The sequence below is a fragment of the Rousettus aegyptiacus genome, unplaced genomic scaffold, assembly GCF_014176215.1.
Source record: "Rousettus aegyptiacus isolate mRouAeg1 unplaced genomic scaffold, mRouAeg1.p scaffold_m13_p_2, whole genome shotgun sequence".
In the NCBI taxonomy this organism is placed as follows: domain Eukaryota; kingdom Metazoa; phylum Chordata; class Mammalia; order Chiroptera; family Pteropodidae; genus Rousettus; species Rousettus aegyptiacus.
In genome coordinates, this window is record NW_023416295.1 from 116,017,584 (window position 1) to 116,044,939 (window position 27,356).

General features: G+C 36.1%; 2 protein-coding genes across 2 annotated transcripts in view; both read left to right on the top strand.

The window, feature by feature from the left end:
- PTPRR (protein tyrosine phosphatase receptor type R) overlaps positions 1-14,004 on the top strand; it is a 217,534-nt gene extending 203,530 nt beyond the window's left edge. Inside the window, exon 14 of the mRNA XM_016152328.2 lies at positions 12,796-14,004. Coding sequence (XP_016007814.2) covers positions 12,796-12,889 — 94 coding nt within the window. The 3' untranslated portion in view covers positions 12,890-14,004. The remainder of the gene's footprint in view (positions 1-12,795) is intronic.
- A 605-nt stretch (positions 14,005-14,609) lies between these two features.
- The window catches only part of PTPRB (protein tyrosine phosphatase receptor type B), a 101,073-nt gene continuing 88,326 nt past the window's right edge, over positions 14,610-27,356 (top strand). Inside the window, exons 1-3 of the mRNA XM_016152326.2 lie at positions 14,610-14,744; positions 15,974-16,369; positions 25,430-25,686. Coding sequence (XP_016007812.2) covers positions 14,690-14,744; positions 15,974-16,369; positions 25,430-25,686 — 708 coding nt within the window. The 5' untranslated portion in view covers positions 14,610-14,689. The remainder of the gene's footprint in view (positions 14,745-15,973; positions 16,370-25,429; positions 25,687-27,356) is intronic.

A 27,356-nucleotide genomic window follows, 5' to 3' on the forward strand; every position in this document is an offset into this window, starting at 1 on the left:
TCTGCAAAGTGACTTGTACATAATAATTGTTAAGCTAAATTATTATCAATACCTATAGCAAGAAACCTGAACTCGTGTCTATAAACTGGAATTTATAATCTATGCCCCACAAAGTTGCGGTGACATTAAGACAAGCTTACACCTGTGACTTAGTAGAACATTTAACCTATGTTTTCCTTTCTCTACCCTCTCCACTCCCATCTTTTCATACCACACATGTTGCTGCTTCCACAAATGTTTTCTTTTTGTACATAAGAAGATCAGCTCCAATTATCTCTTCTTCTCCTCTTACAATTACTGTCTTAGTCTCATCAGACCCCCCTGCTTTCCATATAGTTCTGTCCACCCCAGCTGGAATAGGATGCAGTTGCTTTACCTAAGAATCTAGGACCGGCAAACACTCAGAAAGGGGTCCTGCGTCAGAGGGTGAGGGTCAGCACCCTCCTTTCCTATTGGCTAAGTCTGAAACTCCGTAAATGCTAGATACCTGCATGGATCTAAACTGACTCCAAACCAAGTTGGCCTCGAATACCTGCTCTGACCCTATTTGGATCCTGAAAAACAATGGGCTCAGTTTACTCATTTTTTGTTGTTGTTCTTATTACTCCTAACCTTGCCTGTTTGCCCTCCCATCTTCCCCTCCACACACCTGCTTTTGTAGCCTGACCTCCACCTTGGTTTCCACTTCCCACTCACATTACCTTGTCGAGTCTACCAGATTGTCCTCTAACTCTGAATGGAATCACAAATACATTTTTTTAAAACTATATCACAATGCCTCCTCTATCTGTTCCTTCCTTCCTAAAGCAAATGGTCAGAAAATATAGCCTTGGCCTTCTATCACCACAAAAGTCTTCCCACAAAGCTTGTCCTTTTACTCTTGATAGGATCTTCAAAACATAGCCAACTTCTCTGCTGATCTGAAGCTTATGGGTTACCTACCCCCTGGACTTGAATTACTGCCAGGATGTGTCTCAAAATCATTCTGCTTTATTAATCAAGATCCCTTCTACATAAATTCTTTCTGAGCAGCTGTTGTTTATGAAACAGATCCTCCAAACTTTCCTTGAAAGGTTTTTCCTTTTCCTTCCTTCCTTCACAGGATCAGCATCAATTTAACTTTTCTTGACTCTTCCTTCTGTTGTGCCCGCCCCTAGTTGTTATAAAAAGCAACACAGAAAACCTTCCTCCTTTCCTTCACCCCATCCAACTTCTTTTTCCCCCATCCCCTGCCTCTTGCTTTTATTTAAGTTTTTCCTGTTATATCTCATTTTTAAAATTCCAGTTTGTAGCTGACTGTTGCCATTGACCATGTCCTTAACTCATGCCGGTGAAGGGAAAAACCGGCCTCAGAAAATCCAGACATTCACCTTTCCGCTCTTGCAGTTAACATTCATCAGTTCTTCAGAACTCGTCCCCAGCCTAGGTTCCCTGGTCATCTTTGCCTTCAGTACTGGATCTGTCTTCTGGATGTTCCAGATGCACCGTTCACACTCAGAAGTGTATTTAATTGTCACCTCATTATGTGGTCTTCAAGGCACATTCATGTCTCCTTTAACTCACGAAGTGAACCTACAAGTAGAAAAGAGGTATGCTTTGACTTCGCTTTTTTTTTTTTTTTTTAATTTGAAAACGAAGAATTCAAGACATCGAGTAACTTTCCCAAGGTCATGGAGCTTAGGAAATGGCAAAAAAAGACTTCTTTGGAACCCAAGACTTCTGATTTTTAACTCAAAATGCATATCAGTTATAGATAAAAGTATACAGGCTTTTGGAATAAATTTATTGTTAAACTGCTTGACAAAAACATATCTCTTTGATAATGCTTTGCCATTTTTAAAAAAACACAGTGACACCGTAATTTTTGAAACAGTGTTTAATATGAATGAGAGCTGTTTCACGAAAAGATAGAGTGATATTGTCAGCAGTTGCTCTAAGTATAAAATTTGAGGGATATGGGAAAGTTTATTCATCCCAACATCTATCTATGGAGGGTGCCAAAAATAAATATCTAAAACACTGTTATTAGAAGGCCAATCTTTGGATAAAAGAATCAGTTTTTTTTTGTTTTGTTTTGTTTTGTTTAAGAATCATTTCTTTTTAAAGTTCATTGAACCTAGAGATGGGAGCTAAAGCAACATTTTGTCTTCTTGGCTATTAACATTTTGATGTAAACAGGATGATCGGTCCTTTCCATCATGGTAGCTAGAGAGAGTATAACTCTGCATTCTCAGTATTTTCAGAACGCAGGTTTTGATAAAGGGAAATTGAAGAGAAGTCTCCAGAAGCTGGGTACACCTGAGGGCCTGCCGTTGAGAAGACTGATAGACACTCCCTGGGCACTCAGAAGATGGGGGCACATAGAGAGGGAGCAGAAGAACCCTAGCGAGGGATGCCTCACGAAGATCAGCTACCTCATTTGGTGGGGCCCAGGACAAAATGGAAATGTGGGGCTCCTTTTTAAAAAATGATTAAATATTTCGAGAAAGTGACAGCAGAGCATCGACCTAACTGCAGGGTGCTTCTTAGCAGTATCAGGGAGAGGGAGCATATGTGACTGCACAGGTCACAAGCCCATGAAGCCAGACCCACCTTGAGGTGTTTTTTAGGATGGGCGTTTGTAGATGGGCCTGGATCCTGTGCTTGTGGAACAGGCACCTGAGATCTCTGCTCAAAGTGGTCCTCCCAAATCATGTGTATGTTCCTTCACTCAACAAACACCTACTAATAAACATGCATCAGGCACCTGGGTGTGTAAAGGTGGATTCCTTAACAGATTTTTCCAGAGTGTTTCTCAGGGCACAGTTTAGTTATCAGTTAAATTATGAGAACCTGGGGAGGTTGCATAGAGTAGTGGTTAGCACGTCTGCTTAACACGCAGAAGGTCCTAGGCTCCAACCCCAGTTGAGCCATGGTCCATACCCCGGGTCTGCCAGGCCCCCGGGGAGTGTCAGGCACCCTGGGTGTGCCAGACCCAGTCCAGAGCATGTGGGAGGAGACGCCCCGCCTTCAGAGATACAGTTCTTAAGGGTAGACGGCAACATTAGTAGGTCAGGGGCGGAAGGGGTGGAAGGGATGGAAGGGGTGGAAGGGGTGGAAGGGGTGGGGGGGAATTAAATTGAAAAAAAAAATTGTGAGAACCTGCTAAGTACCAAACTCCCTTAGATTGTATTCAGGCAAAAAATATAGATTCTCAATTAAGTTCAAGAAAAAGCTATATACTATATTTCTCATTCACAAAAGTATTAATGCATTAAAAGATCTGAAAAGTCTTCCAACCTAGAACCCCATTTAACTTCCATTAAGCACTCTCACATTTATTTGCCCACACACAACTTTCTTCAATGAATATCTAAATGGGAGAGAAAGATGTAAAATGATAAATATAAGTTATTCTTCCCATAAGTTTGGTGGCGAAGAGAAGACTGGAGATGGCATGGGAATTTGAGTCTGGATAGGACTATTAAAAAGGGAGAAATGATAAAGTGAGGCTGACTAATTGAAAATATACAGCTGAATATAATAAAGGATACAAAAGACAGAGCCAATATATTAGAGAGCTAATATTTTGTACTCTGCAGAGTACAAGCTTCACAGGCTTTTTCCTATCTTTTAACGATGGTCTCTGATCCCTGTGATCCAAGACTGCACACTGTCCATCTTTTTCTTTGTAATCTGCCCCCACCACTTACAGCTGCCTCTGCTGAAAAGTCCAGGGGATGGCTAATAGCAAAGAAAAAGACAAGGCAAGTTTTTTGGCTCCTTAAAGTGGGTCTAGTTCCATGACTAAGTCAAGCGTTTAAGCATTGGGCAGGATCCAAATCCTGATTAAAAAAAAAAAAAATTACAGTGCCTGTTTGTTGTTATCCAACATGACAAAAATATGCAATTTGTACTCAGACCACAAATTTTCATTTTAGCAATAAATTCAAATGGTCTGGTTTGGAGACGAGTGTGTTGTGCTGAATGGATATTTCCAAAGTAACAACAATGACAAAGCCATTTGGTGAATTCATTCTCTGGCAAGACATTATTTTTATTGGCTTTAGGGCAACTTCTATTAATAGATGCTACAGTTCTCACTGCAGATTCATGAGTCTGTGATTTTCCTTTTAATAATACTTTTTACTTTTGAGCATATTTTGAACTAAATAGGATTTCTTTTTTTCTAAGTATGAGTTCAAATTCAGTGTAAGGCACCCATACGTGTTTTAGAAGTACATTAATAGATCATTCCTTCATTTTTGATCATATTCATTTTTAATGAAAAGATGAAGTGGGTAGCAGGCAGTTGGATCTGAGCATTGGTTAGTGGGACAGGTAAACAAAGCAGCCACTAGAGCATGAGATGCCAGTGACTGCTGGACCAGATGGCAAGGAGCGTGGTGGTAATCCTGGCTCTGCCCCTAATTTCCTGAGCGACCGCTTGTATACTCTATACCTCTAGGTCTACATTTGTAAAAAGAGAGGTAGGAATATCAGTAGTCTTCCCAACCTCTTTTGGTATGAGGACCCCGTTTTTAAGAGTAAAATATTTCATAGACTTCAACCTGATAGTTGAATTTTGAAATCCATAATGCTTATAAATTAATTTTAATTCTGCCACTCACAACAATTAGTAATGCACATATACATATGTGTGTTTATTTAACTAAATGATAATGCTGGGGGCACAAGCAAATGCAAGGGCTCCTCCAAAAAGACTCCTTTTCCATCCTGGGATTCAGTGATTGGGAAGTGATTGGCTCTCTAAAATTTCTCGCTATTGCATTCTTTGAGTCTATGAACCTTAGTTTTTGTAGAAAACAACAGAATGGCATAACAGACTATGGTAGTATTTGCTAAAAACTATTAAAAAAGGGATGGTTTGAAAAATATGGCCTTAAGGATATTATACAAATCTCTTATTTTTTTCAGGAGGAATCCAAGACATAACAAGAATGAATGATATATTCAAAGTCACATAACTAATTTTGACTTAAAAAAAAAAATACTCTGAACCGAACTTCCGATTGTACTCAAATGAGATTGACTATATTCTGGATTTATTTTCTTCCCAAAAGGCTATTGCTTTATGGAGTGGGAGAGCTAAAAGGGTTAAAAGCACAAGATTAAGAGAGAGGAAGTTCACATTCTAATCCTGCCTTTGAAAATGACCCTGAACTAGTTGCTATATGTACAAGGAAAAATTGTTTATCTCTGGTGGTTTCAGTTTAGATTACTTATTGTTAATATCTGAATATGATAAGTATGATGAACTTTCTATTGGCCAGCAAGGTTGAGAAAATATTTTGCTAAATCACGTTATCCTATTAATGGAAGGTTATCATAGATACATAAGTCAACAATTTTCAAAAACTAGTGAAAAAAAGAACCCATAACATTAGTACTAGACTGGATACATTACTTAGAAAGCTTTTCCATTATCTTGCTTAAACCTTCTAATCTTAAATACCACTAAATTATTGTGACTATATCACCTAATTAAGAATTCCAGTTGCTATTAAAGCTAAATCAAGGAGCTTTCACCATATTTAGTTTCTGCTACAAGAGATTCATTTAGGCATGCCAAGGTTTTACAATGTGAGATAGTGATAGAAGGTCATTTACATATTGAGTAGGAAAGATGCACCTGTCCCTTTAAAAAATAACAGTAATAATCCACAGTAATAAAAAGGCCCAGGAAATTCAGAAAATGCTCACATGTACATAGATGTTGTAGGAGAATGACTAAGGAGTAATACGTGACCATCAGAAGACATCTAGGCAGGGAGGAAAGGACTGTGTTCCATTGAGGGTTGACCTCTGGCAACTTTTCCGCATCGTATTTCTTTTAATTTCATTTGGCACCTCTGGACACTGGAAGAACTTGAAAACATAATTTTGGAAACGAAACACATGAAATAATATGCAATCCCAAGGCCTTTTTCTTTTCTGCTTTTTTTTTTTTTTATTTTCTTCCCCAGAAACAGGAAATAATCTGTCTAATCCTCCTATTTAAAAGTCAGTGGTGGTAAAATTTGCAGTTGTCTTTGTACATCCTTACCCTGGAAGCCTTGAATTGGAATGACATCCAAAAGCCTTACTGTCACTTCCCAGACAGGATAGAAAAATGCTTCCAGTGTGCGTCATGTCATTGTTTTAATGTTTGATTAATCACCTTAGTTTGATGATTTTATCTTTTTTTAAACTATAATAATCTAAGAGGAGGAATATATATATGCTGTCAGTTTTCTAGGCTAATACATGTCCTGAAAATATCGTGTTTCCAAAACTTGTTAAAAAATAATTTCACACCTCAAATTTCCACCTGTTGGTATAATATTTATCAACCCTAAATTTACATTTATCCATATTCCTCCATATTCCCAACTGATCACAGAGATCCTTTAATTAGTGAATTTTGAAGATCTCTTTTGAAGATCAGGAACTGAACATTTTGGTTTACTTATTCTAAGGACCCTTAAAGCCCTAGAAATTGGTTTGGATTTATTTACTTAGCATCACAGCGCCTGAGACTATACCAAGAAGTCTTCTTGTAAAACAGATTATGCCAACTGACTCTCCCAAGTGGTTGCCAGGACAACCTTTTTCTCCTTCTCAGCTAGGAGTTAACTGAGTGTCAACCTGGGTGTACAAAACAAAGCTGGCTAATTTTGAGGGGGGAAAAATGGGACTCAATATATGCTAATGCACTGAATTAACATCGAATTATTGTTTCACATGTGTTGGCTTTTATGCCCTACAAATACTTTGGAACACAGCTATTCAGAGAAAGTATCTAGGTTCAAAATACCTGGTTGGAATTGGTCAAAACGTTCATGTTTAAGTTCTCCTTCCTTGACATGACATCTGTATAAAGACATGGGGAAAACCTTTGTCCAAGGCACCCCGAATTACAGCAGCAGACATTAGCCTTGCTTGACTCATGCCCAAGCTTTCAGAGGTTTGCCCATGAGACACATTAACATCCACACCTTTTGTTCTAAATTTACTGTACCAAATTTTACCAAAAGAATTCCAGATTTGAAAATAATAAAATGCCAAGGAGCATAAGTTCCATTGTTAGCCCAGAAGTGAGTCACCGCTGCAGAATTTCTTCTGTCTACTGATTAGACCGGATACGCGCTGGGTGGTGCAGCAGGAAAGGCTGTTGTTCTCTGTATGTGTGAGTTAATAGTCACAAAAGGTCACAATTTTAACATGTTAAAAACCAAATCTCTCTCCTGGGCATCTGGAGGGTTTTTTTTTTTTTTTTTCCTCCCAAAATATTTTTCCAGTATTTTTTTTTTTTTTTTTTTTTTTTTGCCTTCTAACCTGAGTTTGCTCCCAGCTGACACAGCTACGTGCTTCCCTACACGGAGACGGAGATGACACTGAGTTTTGTGTTTGGTGGGGCTACTGTGATATGAGATACCTGACATTTCTGGAATGGCAGTTTGTCTGAATCCTCTCTGGCCTGGCCAAACATGGTGTTCACATTCTGCATCCACAAAGCAATCAGAACCACATAGCCAACACCACTTCTGCAATACATGGAATGACTTTCTCCCATATGGAATGTTCCATAATTTGGGCGAAAAACTAATTTATCATCCAAACCAAGCCGCTCTGAGAGTGAAAGATGGCCCTATTGATAATTACACCAGGACAACAGGAGTGAACCAGAACTGTGTCAAACAAACCAGATGCATGATCACCCTAGGCACAGTGTTAGCTAATCACTTAATAAGAAAAAGAACATACAGCATTTATTTCGTACTTACTGAATGACAGCCATTGTGCTTAGCATTTTATAGATTATCTCATTTAAACTTCACAAAACTTGAAACCTCATTAGGTAAATTCCATTTGGCAGGCCAGTGGTTTTCAGTGGGAAACTAAACAATGGGCAGACAAAATCTTCCATAAAATATCAATATGGAAAACTAACAAAAATCAGAACTGCCATGGTACAGCAGAGATTAGAAGCTAATCCTAAAGGCCCAACCTTCTCCTGCACCAGCCACGGCCCCTCGGGCACCACTGCAGAACCCTGGGCTCCTGGGATTGCTTTAAGTAGCCTTCAGCTAAACACTGATATGCTTTGACTCTTTTAATTCTCACAATCAGATGAAATTTATCAGTAATGTCATTTTATGAGTGAAGAAGGCCCACCTGGGAAGGAGTAAATGATTGACCAAAATCATAAAGCTAGTCGGTTCAAAAGCAAGGATCCATACTTGAATCTGTCAGGCTGCAAGCCCACTTCTTTCCACATCACTTGCTTCAACCACAGGGAACTTCTAAGCTGGTTAATATTCAGAAACATATTTGGATCTTTCCATCTATGCTTGCCCAATCTGGGCAATATTTATTCTCTGCCAAGTGTTTTCTTAGTTCTTCAAGGCCTTCATAGGTCTCAAACCAGAGCCTTCCAACCAGTTCTGTTTGACCAGATAACACCAAAAAGTAGCAGTAGCAGTACAAATAGCTAACAATACGGTGTCTGTATGTGCTTAGCTGTGTGCTAACTATTTTAAATGAATTGTCCCATTTATTTCTCACAACAGTGCTATGTGATAAGCACTATAATTTTGCAGATGAGAAAACTGAGCACTGTAAAGATTAGGTAATAAGGTAACTCGTAAGTAGTAGAGACAGGATTTGTCCTGACAACAGTGTATGGTGTCTTTCTCCTCTTAACACATTTGGGTTCCTACTAGTAATGAACCTGATACTGTGGTAGTCCAAATCTTTTCAAACCCATGACCATGCTCACCGCTGAGTTCTCATGCCCTGTTTTTATATGACCTTACTTTTCTTTGATAAACTAACTCTTGCTGGGCAGTAGGTATTGTACCCTAGTGTGTTATACTTCCTGGGAAATCAGATTTGTACCTAAAGAGAATTCTCCAGGAGGGATGATCCTTGTCTGACTGATGATGGTCCAGCTGTTTTGGGCCCCATAAGTCTTCTCCACTGAAGCATCATCTTAATCAACATGGAAATCTCTTAAAATGTTAACCTTGGTTGAGTTTAAACTATAATCTATTGGAGGAAAAAAAAAAGAAAAAGAAAGAGCATCCTTGCTATTTTCTTTGAGGACCAGCTTATATCAGGAATTTTACATCAGTGATTTAGATCCAGACTTCAGCAAATCCATGGAGCCCTCTCTGACTGAAAGATTCCTGGGGGTCAAGTCAGAGCTCTCTTAAAGGATGCACTATTACAGAGTTGTCCTGAGAGTTCCATAATTAATCTAACACTATTCCTTTATTCCATAAGTGTATTTTGTATATTTATATCTAACAAGTTAATATTGTACCTGTATATATATATTTTACTATGGCCAACCATATAAAAAAACTGTATTTGTCCCATAATAGAGTAAAATCTCCAGGTAATCTTAAATTTTAAGTTCTTACAAAGGTCAACAGAGTATTCTATATACAAATATATGCAAGTAGACAGTTATTAAATAAATATTTTCAAAGATGATAGTGATGAGTTTCTAAATTTGAATCAGCCTCCAGTGAATGCATTATGGGAAGCCCTTTGCCTTCTTTTAGCTTGGAACTTATCTATTGTCATGGGACATGAAAATGACATAGCCTGGATCACCTACTTGATAGATATTTATTTAGGACTTGTGCTTTTCACGTCGCAAATATGAAAAGATTATGACATCATGCCTGCTCTTAAAGGACCTATAACCTAGTTGGAAACAATTTAGGGATGGAATTAGACTGTACATAACATGCTACTAAATTACTCATGGCAAAGACTCTACCTTGGTCCTATCTTTTTCTACTCCTTTATAAATGACAAATGAAAAAAATGTATAGAGCAAGCTGGGAGTGAGAAATAGAAGGCTAATATATTTAATGACAGAAATAGTGACATTAGTGAATAAGAACATTGTGCTAAAAGCAAGATGTTGAAATTAATAGGAATAAATAGAAAATCCTTCATTTAGTTTCAAAAATGCAATAGCACAAGTTTAGGATAAGAGAGAGCTATAATTTTAACATTCAAAAAATCCTGCACTTTTTCATTAACCTAAAACTTTACTCAATATCCTAAAATGTTTGCTAAGTTCCAGAAACCAGGTGGTCGCTGTGGGATATTACCTGCAAATGGAAATTCATTGGCCAATAACTTACAGCTCAAGGGAAAAAATGTTCCCACTGACTAGATTTCATCAGAAGTAGACAAAACATGCTAAGAAGGTCATATTTGATAAAATGGCCTATAGAAGAGGAAGACTAGACTTGTGAGTAACAGGGAAACCAGGCTGGATAGAATATTGAGTAATCACAGGATGTTTAGTCTAGAGAAGAAAAGATTATGGGACTTTGATGGTTGTTTTCCAGCATTTTGAAGGCTATTGTGTGACTACAAGAGGAGACTTAAGACTTTTTTAGGTTATTTAGTTCAACCAATGAGGTGAAAGTTAGAGAGTGGCAGATTCATTTCAATGTGTTCAAAAGTTTTCTACTGACTTTGAGAAAGTCTGCCTTTGAAGATACCTCGTCCTATGAGCATTCCAGTAGAAACTGACTGACCATCTGTCATGTAGACTGCTCCCTTCTGGAAAGGCTATGTCATGTCAGCAATTAAAATGAATGATCTCTAAGAATCTCTTTGATGTTAATTTTTTAATTTTTATTTTCTAAGTGGAATGAAAAATAATGTAATTTTTCACATACCTTTCTTAAGACTTCAGACGTGCAAGAATTTTGCTGGCCTACAACTAATGAGTTTGTTGCCCCATCTTTCCCACCTTCACTGGTTGAGACAACCTTGACTTAGTTAAAAAAAAAATGTCACAGAAAGTATATTCCAAATGTTAAAATACATTGCTGACTGTTTGGGGTAAAATGGTTATGAAAATACAGACCGTGTCTCTGTTTATTCATCAGTTGTAAATGTAAATACTTGTGTTCCTCAGAATAGACAAGAAAAAAAAATTCTTGCCTCAAAGTAAGGTATGAAGTTCACAGGCTGGAGCACATGAGATAAAACACATAAAAGGCTCCACATATGGTCCGCAGATCAAGGGGGAGGACTTAGGGTTCCCTGTGCTGTGAGAATGCCTGAGGCAAGGAGGTGCCTCTCGGCTCCCTGAGGCTGCCCTAAAATTTACCGTGGCTGTATCTCCCACGTTCCACAATTAAGGCCAGAGTTTTCTGGACAGCTGCTATGTTCTTAGGTGTACCCAGATGTCATCATTCATCCAAGAGGAAGAGTTACCACATTCTCACCTGGCCATATCTGTTGTCAACTTATGTCCAAGGAACTCTTGGCCAGAAAGTTGTCTTCAATACAAAAAAAAATGTACAGATTTAGGGGAAAAGACTGATGAAATACTTCCACCAAAAATTTGCTGTCACCAAAAACTATGTATTTACATCTTTATTGTTTATCAAATACACCATTTTGGCATCATGTCGACCTGCTTAGTTTAGTTTAGAAGAGCAAAGTCTTAATATCTGAATAATATCTTGTAAGCTTATATTTATAGAGATTGACAAGTAAATATAGATACAAGCCAAGTTTTAGTTATTACCATTAACCAGAAATCATGTTACAGTGAGGCGATATACTTTGTTTTTAAGTTGAAGTGCTTACATGACTTAAAAAGAATAATAATTTAAAATGGCAACAACAGCCCTAGGAAGAACTAGCTAAAACATCATTTCAAAATTAGTTGTGTAATTTCAGAGTTATGGAGACTTTATGAGACTTCAAATAATTACTAACAATGATGCTGTTATTCGGTGAACAGGAAAAATTAGCACCATTTATACTACTATCTGGTAGCTTTGCCAAGTACCAGACTATTATTATAAAGAGCAAAATGTGAGATCACTGTTATATATATATGTGTGTGTGTGTGTGTGTGTGTGTGTGTGTGTGTGTGTGTGTATATGTGTATATATACACATATATATACATATATATATATAAGTATAATGAGAAGCGTCATTATTTTTCATGAAGGCAGCTACATTCTACTAATCCGATAACAAAAGGTATGCTGAGGAACTAGTGATGATGATAATAATAACAAAGGGAGAAGAGCAAGAGCCAATTTCCTTTTTCCAACTCATTTAAGGGCCCACCTGCTATTGTATTTAGATATTCAGCGTGCTCCTCCCCTCTGAGGCTGAGGTCGTTTCCACACAACAGACTCAGACCATTCCTAGGAAGTTGTTCTTTTTTACCTGTAGAAAAGACCAACATTTCGCAGATGAATTTTGTTTGTTAAAAACCTGCTTTGGTTCATTTTAATTCATTTTAAAGTAGGATGAATGATAAGTCGCCTGAGACATAATAATAACATTCCAGATATTCATTTAATTTATTCATTGAATTCATTTAACCCTCACAGCAATCCCATGAAACAGGTGCTGTTATCCCACTTTTAAAAAGGAGGAAACTGAGGCACAAAGCATTTTAGGGAATTTGCCCATGATTGCACAAGTAGGATCTGGCAAAGAAGAGATTTGAATTCAGATAGGCTGGCTGGTTCCAAAGTCCAAGTATTTAACCGTGAGTCTATGTGTAGGTAAAATTAATCAAGTGCCTAGTGTGTAGCAGGCTGTGTGTTAATCCCTGTACGTACATTAGTATATTAAGTTCACCAGTTGGGTCATTTGGATACAAGTAAGAGGGATAACAAAAGAAATCACCAGGCTGCCTATTCTGTGTATCTTTAACATAACACCTTAGTTTGGATGTGGTCTCTGTGTGATTTGAGATTGCAGGGTGTTAGCAGTAAAAAGTTACTGTATTATCTCTCTCTTACAGGGGTGGGATGGTCCAAACCAGTGAGCAGTATGAATTCGTGCATCATGCTCTATGCCTGTACGAGAGCAGACTTTCGGGAGAAACTGTCCAATGATTCTCTCAAGATTCACAAGACCATCAATCTCTAGGGGCGATTAATCAATTACCCACTTGAGGCTTCTAGCAGGAGCTTCCTGCAACAGAAAGGAAGAGAAGCCCTGAGGCTAAGCCGTGGCATGGACTGTGGAAGATGGCAACATATTAAAGATTGCCAGCCCGTCATGTATATGAATGCATTTGTAAGCATCCCTAAATTGTTTTGAAGGTCTTATACTGATGGAGGTATGATATATTTCTCACACAGCTAAGGAGGATTTTGTTTTGCCTGTATTGATTATTTGCCACACAGAATGTATGTATGAAGTACTCCGTGATACATGTCATCAGTTGACAACTGGAAAAGCTGCTGAAGAAATTATTATTGTGTGTTTAGACGCTGTAATGTTTGCAAAATCTGTCTTGTGAATGGACTATCAGCTGTAACACTGTTCCTGTTTTAAGTGCTATTACCTTTCTCAGTTACCAGAATCTTGCCGCTAAAGTTGCAAGTGATTGATAATGGATTTTTAATAAATAAGTCCTTGTTTTTGAAAAAAAATCAAAAGCAGTAACTATTTTATATGGAAATGTGTCTTAATAATATTAACTATTAAATGCGTATTTATCAATACCTCCTATAAATCAATTACAGAGCACAATGATTGTCATTGAGTATACATGTATTTATTCTCTATTATTGGGCAAAGAGATGGTTTCTGCTCCAGAACTCTGTCCACTGTATTTCTACATTGTGAGTCATTTTATTTTAAAAGGGAAAAACAAATTTGTAGCAACTGTGATGTATCAGGAATTTTAAATATTTGTCTCTCTTTTACTAAGAAGAAGATTTTTGAATATGTCGATTACCTGGAATCTCTCACCTAATAAAAGGCAGTTGCTTTTGGGAATGGTGTAACTTGTTGTATTTCCAGAGATTCTTCAAAAGGATGCTGCCATGGAGATCCTTAAATTTCTGAAAGGTTTTCATTCTCAAGAGACAAAGTTTAAAAAAAAAAAACAAAAACTGCACTCAGCAAACACTAGATGTTCTGCTCAAATATGAATTTTTAATGCAGTTATGTTGACTTTGTTTCATACTGCCAATAAACTACTCTTAATATTAAAAATTGAGGAAAGCATGTACTTTTTTTTTTCCTATTTGGAGAGAGGCTCTTATCTTTTGGGGGAAGTCTGAAGGAGATATGTGATGGGTTTAATTTTAATCTCTGCTTCCCCCCAGTGGAGATGACTATCTCAAATGTAATACCTATTGTCATCATTTGAGAAATAATGGTCTAGAAGTGCCATCATTATGCAGTTTTCCTCCATAGACTCCCAGTATGTCATTATAGGAACGGTACATGTTTATGCCTTTATATCACTTGTTATAGACTCTCATAAATCACATGGCTTGTGTTTATTCAGCAGAATCGCATCACCTGAAGGGATGTAACATTGTAGGAATATTCAATTATCTAAGATTATAACTCCTTTCTTCCCCCTTGAGGTTAAGAAGTAGTCACGTGCCAAAGAGATGGTAGGAGAAAACTTAACAGAATTTCATTCTGCTCCTGGAGGTTGGAATTTTTCTACATAAAAAAGAGAGGTAATCATAATCCCTCCTTTCTAAGGAAACAGACAAAGGACACTGGTGTAAAACTTCCCCAAACAATTCAATAGGAGGAAGTGCTCGTCACTGACTTTTCCCCCCACCATGAAGGCACATTTCCTTCCCTAGTCTTTGCTTCTCCTATCTGGGAGTTTTTTTTTTTTTTTTTTTCTCCCAAGCGAAACATGAACAGTTGTTAAGTGGAAAATGGAGGCTGAATTTTACATGGCGATTCTTACCTGCCTGATCTTCGGGAACTCAGGTGAGTGAACCTACTTCAATGTCCCCAGGCATTTATTTTTCCAAAAGCCAGCAGAGGAGAGTCTGTCCTTTGAAAATAAGCTGGAAATGGAGCCACAGCAGAAGATGAGGAGGGGGAATAAAGGAGCCACCTTTGTCCACGCTGTTGAAATTTCTCTCCAAAAGAAAATAAATGGCTTCCTCGTGTCCTCCAAATGCTTAGGGCAACTCCTGAAATGGCACCTTTACAGCAGAGAGTAAATTGTCCTGAGGAAAAGGTCTTATTATTATATGACAGTCTGGGGCATTCTCCATGCTTTTTTTTTTCAATTAAGTCATGATTTTGTGTTTTGTGTGTGAGAGCTAAAGAAAGAAATATGAGAGATATAATTAAAGAGGATGAAGAACTGTGCTGTGTTTTATTTGGAAGTTGTTATTTGGCAAGAAGGTCTGAATATTTTCATGGAAGAGCTGGGCAAATTAAGTGAAAGTACATTGAAAATGGTTTCTAAGCCTGAATATCTCATTGTTAATACTGATGTTTAACAATTGAGTATTTAATTTTCTTACATCAAGAAATGCTGATATTTTAATCTGGTAGTATTTGAGGAAAAATTGTAGAAATTGCCATGAAATAGAGCAATGCTTCTCTCTAGGACTATAAGAAATTTAGTTTGTAATAATCAATACTTTCATTGGTTTCTGTTAGCTAGGAGGGTGTGCTTAGAAGGGTGGGGAAAGTTGTTTTATTCTGGGGTGAATGCAAGCAATTTAAAAATTTGCATCCAAACTATGTAATCTATATACAAATATTTATTGCAGTAACTTAAAGATTGCAAAAAGGGGTCTTTTTTAAAGTGGAGGACATTAAAAGGGAGCTGAGCTCTTCATAACTTCAACATATTTAACTAGTTGTACTAAAATGTCACACTGTAGTCTTTGGGAACTTTTGTTTCTTTTTCATGTTTCCTTTCATGATTTTAATGGAGGTGTGTTTTCTTCCCTAAAGCATGTGAAAGTTAAAAAAAAAAAAGTGCATTAAGTGCGACATTTGACAGTTTTATATTGTGTCAGCTTTGGGATTTTAAGTCACATGTTTTGATTCTGGGAATATTCACTTCAAATGATAGCAGTAGCAAAAGATAAGTAAACCTCATATTTTTACTTGGCTGATCTGTGGATGGGTTGTTTTGTTTTCTGATAGGCCTTGTGATTTGTTACATGGTATTATATGAGCTTTTCATCTTCCAGAGGGGTTTCAGATTGTCCATATCCAGAAGCGACAGTGCCTTTTTGAAAATAATATAGTGTTCATGGGCTTGTGCAATGGGACCAACCAAAACCAGCAGTGGATGTGGACCGAGGATGGAAAGCTCCTTCATATAAAATCTGCCCTGTGCCTGAGCATCTCCAGTTCCTCTGGTGGACCTTCCCGATCAGCCATTTTTGTCCAGTGCTCCCAGGCGCCCCGATGGACTTGCTATGAGAAGGAAGGGTTCCTTGAGGTGGAAAATACTTCTTTCTTTCTCAAGAAACAAGGCAACAAGGCAGTGGTCAAGAGGGGCAGGAAATACCTCCATAGCTGGATGAAAATAGATGTCAACAAAGAGGGAAAACCAGTCAATGAAAACCTCTGCTTAAAAAAAGGTGAGCTATTCCTTTCAGAATTAATTCTAAAAGTTCTTTTGCTAAATGTCATGTATTTCCACATTCAAGGGAAGTCTACACGCTCCAACACAATTCCTATGGAAGAATCATAAGCTAATGGAAATGAATTATGTGATGCCCACCCACTTGGAAAACTCTATTATTCCCATTAAAATGAGCCATATTTTTCTCTTTCTCTCACTCCTCCTTCCCTTCTTTTCTCGTTCCTTTTATTAATTCAACAATATTTCTTGAATTTCTCTTTTGTGCCAAACACCAGGCTTTCAGTTAAATACTATTAGATATGGGAATACGGATCTAGGCATAAACACAGCATACACATGTAATGACCACAGCCGATTAAAATTTAAATTAGGAAATTAAAAATTTTGTTGATGTAGACACTATTTCTCTGATTATGAGGAATTATTAGAACATCGATACGGTGCTTGAGAAGACTGGGAAGATAGTAAAAACTGTGCTTGTGCAAATCTCTTGCACTAATGTTTAAGAGCAGATAGCTTTGGAGGGTAACATACTTTTGAGATGGTAAGAACCAATGAGCCACAGAGTTTTCTAATTTGTTGACCATTAATGAATATGACCTAAGTGATAGACACATATAAAGACTTGTATACACGTATAAAAATTCCTGGTGCAGCATATAGTTTAGTCCTGCACTAGGAATTTTTTATTTGTGGATACAGCTGTTTTTTTCCTATTTTAATCATTTTATTGATTAAAATAAAATAACATAGTACCTATTTACTCCTCTATTAGAGATTTGCTTTAGGGAGTCATGAAAGATGAAACTAACAAAATCGTTATGTATTAGGTACAAATGGACCTTACAAAGCACTGGAGAAATTATCTAGAAATGAAGACCTTCATTAAGGAGACTGAAATTTGTCAAGGTTAAGTGAATTGTTCTAGATAATTTAATGGCAGAGGTTTGATTAGAACTCAAATCTTAACTCTTTGTCCAGTGTACATTCCATCATACAGTGTCTTCCAAATGCTTGACCACAGACTTCTGCTCAGTTGGCTACAGAAGAATCACTTGGAGGATTCATTGCCATCATTTCTTCTCCCACTACCACCTCCAAGATTCTGTTTCAAGAAATAAGAATTTGGGCATAATACTTTATGTTTTTTAAAAAGCTTTCCCAGATCATTTTGATCCATGATCCCATTTAGGGATCAGCATCCACTGTACCTTTAAATTTCTTTATTAGATGTTGATTTCTGAGGCTTAGCGGAGTCTTTCCACCATGCCAATCTTTGGACAGTTTTCTGTTACTCATTCATTTTATAAATTAAATACACATTTAATTAAATGCAGTGGGTTCATCAATGATAGAAGTTGAGTGTTATAGTCCCTGTTCTTATAAAACTTCTGACTATGAGAATTAAGTAAAAATATAAAATTCAATTAAAAATTTTAACTTTATCAGAGAATACGTAGCTTGTATCACCAATTTGTTCAATTCCTTTTCTGTAATTCATCTAGTGAGGCCTGTTGTAAACAACATAGAATCATTGTAAATATTCTCGTACCATTATATGTAAGAAGTGAGATTCCTCCTCAGCTTCTAATCAAGTCTTATTTTGTAGAATCTTTCATCGGAATTTTTAAAAAGGAGATACGGATTCAGTGGACAGTTAAGATAGAAGATAATTCATGGAAAAACTATCTCACATGACCTTCACACAAAACATGTCCAATGATGAACTTCACTTCAAAAGTAAAGTGAATCAAATACAGTTAACCACTGAATGTGACATATTCAATATGTACGCAGTCATGTGCATTGGGGAAAAAAAATGGACTTCTAGAAATAGTAGAGTTAAAATTTGCACAATTTTGATTTAAAAAAATCATTTTTTGACTATGCACAGGTACAACACATAATTTTGCTTAAACACAATCATAAGGTAACAGACACATTCTTCTGCTCCATCTCAAACTTACCATTGATAAAAGATACAGAATAATATTGGTTGATACATAGCATGAAAACTCACTGATTTGCTAGAGATTCCACAGTGAAAAGATTAAACTGCATTTAAATGTTTACAATGACTGGTTCCAAATGTCGTTTTTTAAATAGTTTGTAACTAAATACTATAGTCTAATGCAGCACAGGTATGCATGGTATTCATCTATAAGAGGTAAATTGTTTTATTAAGTTCTTCAGTAAAAGATGGCATAGCTTTGAAGGTCAAAATCTGGACTATTTATTTCACAGAGAAAACATTCGTGATGTCATTTATGATGACTAAGTAATATTTCTCTAATACCTATTATGTGCTAGAGCTTGTGCTACAAGTACCAGTGATTCCTAACCCAGGCTTTGCATCAGAATCATCATGGGAGCTTTGAAATAATATTAATGTCTAAGCTTAATGCTCTAGGCCAGTTATGTCAGCCTTTGTATTTTCAAACTGCTTGCAAGGTGATTCTTATGTAGAGCCAATATTGACAATGAGTATGTGTTACTCCTTAGGGTAATGGGGAAGCCAGATAAGTAAATAGTTAATTACAATAGAGTGTAAGTAGAAAAACAATACCCCTCCTCCAATAATTACTCTTGCCACTATGTACTATTAAGCAACTGTGTTTAAAAATATATATTTTCTAAGGATAAATTTTAAATTACATATTTTTTTAAACAGTCTTTTGAGTGCCCACTGGATTTTATCATAATTTAGCTCTGCTCCATTCTTCTTAAATTATCTTTTTTTCTTCTTCTTCCTCTCCTTTACTCAGAGCCCTTCTATAGTGGGTTGAATTGGGTAGATTTCCAAAGTGGATTAAAATTCAATTTAAAAAGTAGTGTAAAGTTTTTTGAGAGGAGTTTTTTGAACTATACTGGAGTCATAGTACCTTAAATAATTTTCATTAGGAGAGGAATTTGAAATAGCCTGTATTTCTTGATTTTCATCTAGTTAATATTTTTTTTTTAAATAGCCATTTAAGGGGACAAGTAGAATAACAGTAAAATTTAATGAGATCTAATGAATAGAAATCTAATTAAATAGAATATATAGAGAGTGTGGAAACAGGATAACCTATACATAGCAGATCATCAAATTAAAGATGGACTTGAGATTTTTACCATTCCCTTTGAATTTTAAGTATATCCTTAAAGAGTACACTGTATGCCTTCAAAAAGACAAAAAATAGTATATCTAGTAGATAAACTCTTTGTTTTAAAAAATCAACTTTAAAAAATCGATTTTAAATATTAGTGTCATAGCTATTATTCTGAGTCCTAAGAGTGATAATAAAAGCATTATCTCCAGAATGCCAACACATCTAGCTAAAAATTGAAAAAAATTATTCTCCCCATATATTCTTTTGTCAATCAGGTGCCAGATACCTTTAGCAATGTGTCAGTAAATCAAAGAAGTGACTGACAAACTTTCCTAATTTTTTTTTATATATTTTAGTGTTATATTATATAGCTACACCCTCAGATTCACTGTATGAAGAGTATAATTTTTAGAAATGCCTTGTATATAATTTTTTAGTTTCTCAATAAACTCACACAAGGCAGTTATCAATAATGCAATAAGAATAAGGGAAAAACAAACTTTGTTCTATTCAGTAGTATTGCAATTTTATATCATCACACATTTTACTTTTTTTGAAAGTATTATTAGTATTTTAGTAGTAAAAATACATTCTGAGGTCCAAATCTCTAATTTACAAACACTTGAAACCTAACACTTATAAATGGAGGGATTCCTTCATGACATAAGTCCTGTAAACTAAAGGGAAAATTATACTGGCCTGCACTTTGAGGGGTATTTGTACATATCCAGAAAAGTTCATTTGAAATTGATTTGAAAAAAGTCACTCAGATGTTTCATATTGTATGAAGAGTAACGCTGTAAATGTCAGTCAATATTTATTTAGCAGCTACTACAGATTCATTCATTCGGATGTCATATTTATCCAAAGACAGGCACATTTTTGCAGACATATTGTTAAGTGTCCCTGATATGGCTGACCTCATGAAATCATTAAGAGAGATTTTGCTGCTGAAGTGAACCATATTGTTGGCAGACTTCATATAATTTCTGGTTAAAGTAATTGTTTAATTGTAGCAATTTGGGTGAGGAAATAAAATGTATAAGCATTGTAGTAGGTAAACAATCATATATATTCTCAAGAGGGTAGTAGAAGCTATTTCCTTTAGTGATTGGTGGGAGTGCTTGTAAATATAGAGAGCCTGAGGCGGTGGGGGAAAACAGAAAGTGTCTTTTGTATATATAGAGACTACTTTAACCAAATTGGCTGTCATAGCCATTTTAGGGTTTGTCTTCTCCCTACATCATTAATAATGTGAGCCTTGCAGTTGACCATTTATTTACCTAATTACTGAAAATCAAATGGTCATTGATTATTGCTATATGATTTATATGATCATTGAAAAATATCTAAAACAATACCCAAAGATTCCCAAGCATTTTCAGCCTCTGACATATCAGCGAACTTATCAGAGCACATCCAGGGTCACATATGACTTTCATGGACCCTGGGCTCTTATGTCTTCCCTCCATTAAAAATAATAATAATAATAAAATAATTTAATAGATTTTCATGAGCCCTAAAATTTGTTATTTTCCCTGATGAGTGAAAAAGTTAAAATATTTTTTTTAAACTTGGAAAGATTTTTTTCCTCTATTAAAATAAATTAAATCATTTTATGAATTTGAAAACATCATGGGGCCTGAGCACAGTGTCTATTGGGCGTGATGGACAAGTCAGATCAGGGTATGCCAAGTTATTCACCCACTTCCCACCTTGCCTTTCCTTTACTCTGTTTAAGTAGCCTCTGGTTCAGCATCTCTCTCTCATTGCCTGTTAGCCATGAACTTACAAGTCATTCTTGCTCCTTTACCCAGCATGATTTCCTTCTACCCCACCATCTCAGACTTTTCCGTGTGTGTGTGTGTGTGTGTGTGTGCGTGCGTGCGTGTGTGTGTGTGTGTGTGCACGCCTCCCAGAAGAAAATGTGGGTAGTCATAGTAATAGGCACATTTTCACAATGCAATCCATATTCAACTAGTACAGTAATTGAATAATAATTGGCTAATGAAAAGAATTTTTTGATTCATTAGTCTTTTGTTGTTTTTAATCTAAAATTTTTACTATGCTATATCAATTTCCATTTATTAATTATACTTTATAATCTTGGATCCTTTTTAAGTATTGTAAAGACATTTAACCTCTGATTATGACTTTGGATTTGTTTGTTATGTCTCCCATTGTTTGCAGATTCTCCATCTTTGATATCTATTTTCAGAAACTTTTCACTTCCTTATTCATGTTCTCCAATTTTAGATATTTTTAAATTTACACTTTTTTCATTGATTACATTTGTTGAAACTTTATTATTCTGCTTAGTATTGCTAATAATTATTTAAAGTATTATAATTCCCCTCTCTCTTACTTCACCTTTATTTCAGTCCAATCTTGTTTAATATGTTTAATTTAGTCATATATAAATATATATACATAAATCACTTCTTTTCTAAGGTATCTTTCTAAGGTATCTGTTCTGTTTATCTCTTTTCCAGATTATTTTTCCACTTCTAAGAGGCACATTATATTTGACATTTTCCTATAGAATAGGTAGTACCAATATAGTTAAAATTTTATATCTCCAAAATAAATTTTATTCAGGTTATTGTTTTCAACATGCTTGAATGTTATTTGTATCATTTAAACTAACAAATTGTGTATTGCCTTTATTATCATTATACAAAAATTCTATTTTTATTATTGTTTGTATCTGAACCTATCATAGACTAACTAATAAACTAAAATACAAGTTGTTTTTTAAAAATGTGTATTTAAAATAAGGTCTTTTTATGGTGTACTGATTGCAAATCATCTTATAGATGAACTAATTACAATTTAAATGCAAAATTTCTTAGATTGGCCCAGGATAATTCACTTTTTCTTGAATCATGTTCTAAGGGGAATTGTATATAATGTAGAAACAATGTAGCAGCAATGGTAGTATAAAGTTTTTTTATAAATAGCTTTCGATGTCACCATAAATAAATAAATAAATAAATAAATAAATAATAAGAATAGCTTCAATATATTGTCCCATTGTATAAGAACTTTTCTTTGCATTTATCAAAACACATCTTGCTCTTTCATAAACTATAACATGTATATGCTTTTTTAAAGAACATCAGAATTTATAGATACCAAAACATCCAAAAATCTAGTACTATTACTAATTAATAGCACCCATTTCAATAAAGATGGAATGGATAAAATTTAGTTTTGGCTCATATTGTATATTTGAGTAAAATCATATATTTAGGTGTATGTTAGAATAATCTGAGAAATTTGTTAGAAATGCAAGTGCTGGGTCTTAACACCAAATTTACTGAATCACAATTTCTAGGGGGTGGGCCAAGTTTTCAATATTCTAATAAGCTCCAAAGGTGATTCTGATGCCTACCAAAGTTTGAAAATTATGGCTTTAAAATTCACTAAATTGGGGAATTAAATGTTAAGACTAAAACTTCTTTCCTGCCTCTAAATAGCCCAAGTTAAAAACACAGATACAAAATGAAGGGGTACTGGATTGGATATTTTGTAGATTCTTTCTTTGGAAAAAGGGTGGTGGCCTAAAATGGAAAATGGACTTGTTTGGTTTGGGATATTTAAAAAACAAATCTAGAAGGTTAATTAAAGACAATTACAGAAGACTGAAAATTTTTCCATAAAATATTCCAAAGCTACATGAAATAGTAATAAGCTATATTATTCACAGAAGAAAATTCAAGAATGTTTTGATTATTCACCCAGTTTTGAGAGATTCCATTGAATTGATTATGTAAATTGACTAATTAAAAAAAATTCTTAGGATGAAAACTTAGCAAATTCTCCTTAGCAAAGAAGAGTAAGCATAGATTGACATGCTAAAACAAGTAATTACATGCTAGGTATTTGAAAGCTTGTTTTTGTCCTAACCCCATCATTAAATCTATCCCCCACCTCACCTTGCCCCGAAGGTCTGAGAGTTAAAATTGTCTTGGGTGGTAATCAACTCAGAGGATCAGTGTTGGCCAAAGCTCAGAATGACCAAAATGCTAATCTCCACATATGGAAATTTCTACATGAAGACAATAGACAACTATCTACTTAAGGGGACAGTCAATCACCTAAATCAATTAAGACTGCAGGATTAAGACTGCTTCATGGGGTTTGTTATAAATAAATCTTCCTAACACTACAGTTGGATTTTTCATGTAGAAAACACTCCAGGGATAAATAAATCTCCCGGTCTATGTTCAGAGTAGCTTACCTAGGCACAATGGCAGTGATAGTGGCAGGGAATTCAGAAGGATAAAAACGAACAGAAACTAAGGGAAATGCCCAAAAAATCTATGAAAGTCTAGACCTAGTAGATGTGCAGGGGAGTTGACATAAAATACACAACACCTGGTTACATTCGAGTCATTTGAATTTCAGATAAATAACTAAGACTTTTTAGTATAAGTATATTCCTAATATGCAATTAATACATAATATAATCTTTGTAATATTGTGTAAAGATATATTAAATATACTGAATTATTGGTTGCTTATCTAACATTCTAATTTGACTGGACATCATGTGTTTTTATTTGCTAAATTTAGCAACCTTATGTACAAATTGCTTTGCACAACCCTCCATATTTCAAGGAAAGAATGCTCAAGAGTCATAATTATTTTATTAACTTTTAAGAGCACTGTCATTTCTATCATGCTAAATTTTAAAAACTATATTTTCCATTTTGATTCTTTTTTTGTGTCTTATCCCTCTCTTCTTTATATACATTATCATATGAAATATGTTAGTTGAAATTGGACTAGAAATGAATAAGATACAAAAAACTGGTCAGTAAGGTGGACCAGAACAGGGAAAATGAGATGATTAATAGCTTCTTCAAGAGACTACCATGTTACACATAGCAGTTGCTTAATAAATAGTTATTTGACTGAATTAAGAAAGGGGTAGTGAAAAATAAAATCTTTACCATGATACTCTTTGAACCAGAAACTCTTCAAAGTTATATTTATCTAATTGGGCAAAATGAAAGCATTGAAACATATCACTTTAGCCCACAATTTACAGACCTTTCCAATGCCATTCTCTAGTCTTGCTACACAAAATGTGGTCCAAAGATCATCGGCATCAGCATTACCTGAGAGCTCATTAGAAGAGCTAATCTGACAATCTCTACTGAATCAGAATTTGCATGTTTGCAAGATCCCCATGAGATGGAAGCACATTTTAAAATTATAGCTAGGTATATGTAATTCACAAACCATTTTTTTTAAAGTATGGGCAATTCAGCCTTGCAAAGCAAAGCTGTAAATTAATCCCACCAGCTAGTAAGGTTTAAATCAATTCACTGTTATTCCAGAAGATAAGTAGTTTAGAAAATTATACAGTTCTATGATTTGGCCCATAACTTACATGCAATTAGGGTTAGGAAGTTTGCACTATGATTAAAGAAATATCATGACTTTCTAAGGAATTATCAATCTTCATGACAAAGTTAGGCAAATCATTAACAGTGATTCTCAATCTGGTAGTTTGTTTAATGCCCCTTTTGAGGAGTCCCCAACAGAAGAAAAGTACTGACTGTGCAGATATTCAGAATTTTGCATGAAGTTTTTAGAGATTTGTGAAACTACCTGAAACCAAGTCAATGAACCCTAAATGTTCATAGGGGAAATTTAATTCTGCCTTTCATACAGTGCTGGGTCGTTGTTGCTGTTGTTGTTGTTGTTGTTGTTGTTGTTGTTGTTATAGCACAGCTTCACCCTATAAAATCACCAGATGAATAAAGGATGGGTAAATTGATCAGGGCAAAAAGCATTGCCACAGTCAAAGTATCTTTGATTTTTGTGTAACTGAAGCTTATCCACATGCCCATCAATTACTAAAAAGGTCTTTTTCTAAGTAAAATTGCCTTTATGTGAGGAATCCATAAAATATGAGAGTAATTTTATCAATTGTCCTTTCTTCACCTCAGCTGGCTTGGGAGCAGAAGTTTCAGTAAGGAGCATTAGAAACACGGCTCCTCCCCAAATTCCCACTACTTTCGATGCTGTTCCATACAGCTTGAAACACCTTAGTAGCAATACTACAGAGGCCTTCACCAGAGATACCACTGAAAACTACAGCCAGAACAGTAGCCTGAGGCAGCATCCTATTCGGCAGGTGACTAGAAGTGCAGCGACTTCGAGCGCTCCCTGGACTACTCCGCCCTTGTCCAGCACCACAGAAGAGGTAAGGGGAGAAGGGGTGTGGGGTGTGGTATGTGAAGGTCTCAGAAAACCCATCGCTTGAAAAGACCTCCTTTGCTGGAAATGCGGCTACTCAAGCCAGTGATTGGGCACTCTGTCCTAGTTGCTAATTCTGTGTAAATGCATTTTGCATAATGAGAACATTTTGAAAGAGTATAAAGATTTCTAAGTCTTTATAAGGTGAAGATAAGTCGGTCACCATGTCAGAACTGCACTCCTATAGGTTGGCCACATTTCTCAGCCAAAGTTGGGGTTCACAGTCTTAGGCATTACCTAAAGCCAGGAAATACAAATTGAAATCAGTACCTCACAGGTCCCCCTGCATAGATGTCACAATCATTTATGTTCCTAAGGGAGGAGAAATAGTCACATAGCAATGGAAGATTTAGGAATCACCATTATTGATTGGCGGACATGGTCAAGGTAAGCTAAGGCTCATACCAATTCCACATCAGCATCCACGGGGGACAGATCAATCAAATGGCTGAGGAGCAGGGATGGCACGATCACAGAGTTTGCTGGCACAGTGTTTCTGTTTCAAGTGTTCATTTCTTTGGTTTTGCTTTTCACTCAGGGCTTTAGGCTACCATCTTGGGCAATAACAGTGTAATTAAAGCAAATCAAATAAACTAAGGTTTCATTTGGCAGTGTCTAGTTGTTTCCTGAAAAGCAACCATAAAAACTTGCAGAACATAAAAGCCCCACACTAATGCATCTGATTTAATATTTGTTTTACTGCTCTGTTTTCTTTTGCTTTGTTCAGTTTTAAAAATTGTATGTGATGCCCAGATAGTGAGCTCATACTTCATTAGTGATCACAAAACAAATATAGCCTATTGAACAGCTCTTGGGTAGTGCTATAAATTCTATATACTCAAGTAGCAGAAACTTATTTACCAAATTACAGGCTCCTGCTGTTACTTTGCAGAGTGTACATTGTTTAAGGAATGGGGCCCAGGTTGGATAAGTGGAACCTGGGAAGATAAGGGACTGCTACCAGACCCAAGGGTGTTTGTGTTAGTTAGCAAAAGGTGTTTCTGAGCACACAGCTCCACCATGAATACACAAGACTTGGTAGTGGAACATGGGCTGGATTTTGGGCCCCATGCACACCTTTGGCCAGGCATCCCCATATACCACCTACATGAAGATATACCATGCCTTTGTGTGTGGGCCCTGTTGCAGATCGGGCCAGATGTAGGTGTCAGAAATGTGCTCTGCTTCTACGGCCATTCCCTATGGGCAAGGTGAGACAGACCAGGCTAGCAGCAGCAGGAAGTTGATTGTTGAGCACCTGAGTGATGGGGTATAGGAGGAAGAGTTAAATGTGGAGAAGTGGCCTTCAAAGAGGGGAGGGTAGGCCCTAGACTTCACATTAACTTCAAAACCCGACCAGGCTCTGTGTATCGTTTGAGTAGTGGACTCTCAAGAGAAGTCCAGTCTGGATCTCTTCTTAGCCATGTGACTGTGTTAAAAAAGGTTGATACTGTAGTAAAGAGCTAGGGTCCTGGTGTCTGAAAAGTTGGCTTAAATCCTAGTAATGTCATCTCCTAGCTACTCAAGTCATACTTGCTTCCTCTTTAAAATAACGATTATTGAGGCTACTCTGTCTGCCTCTTAAAACGGTTGTGAGGATTAAAATCTGATTAAGCA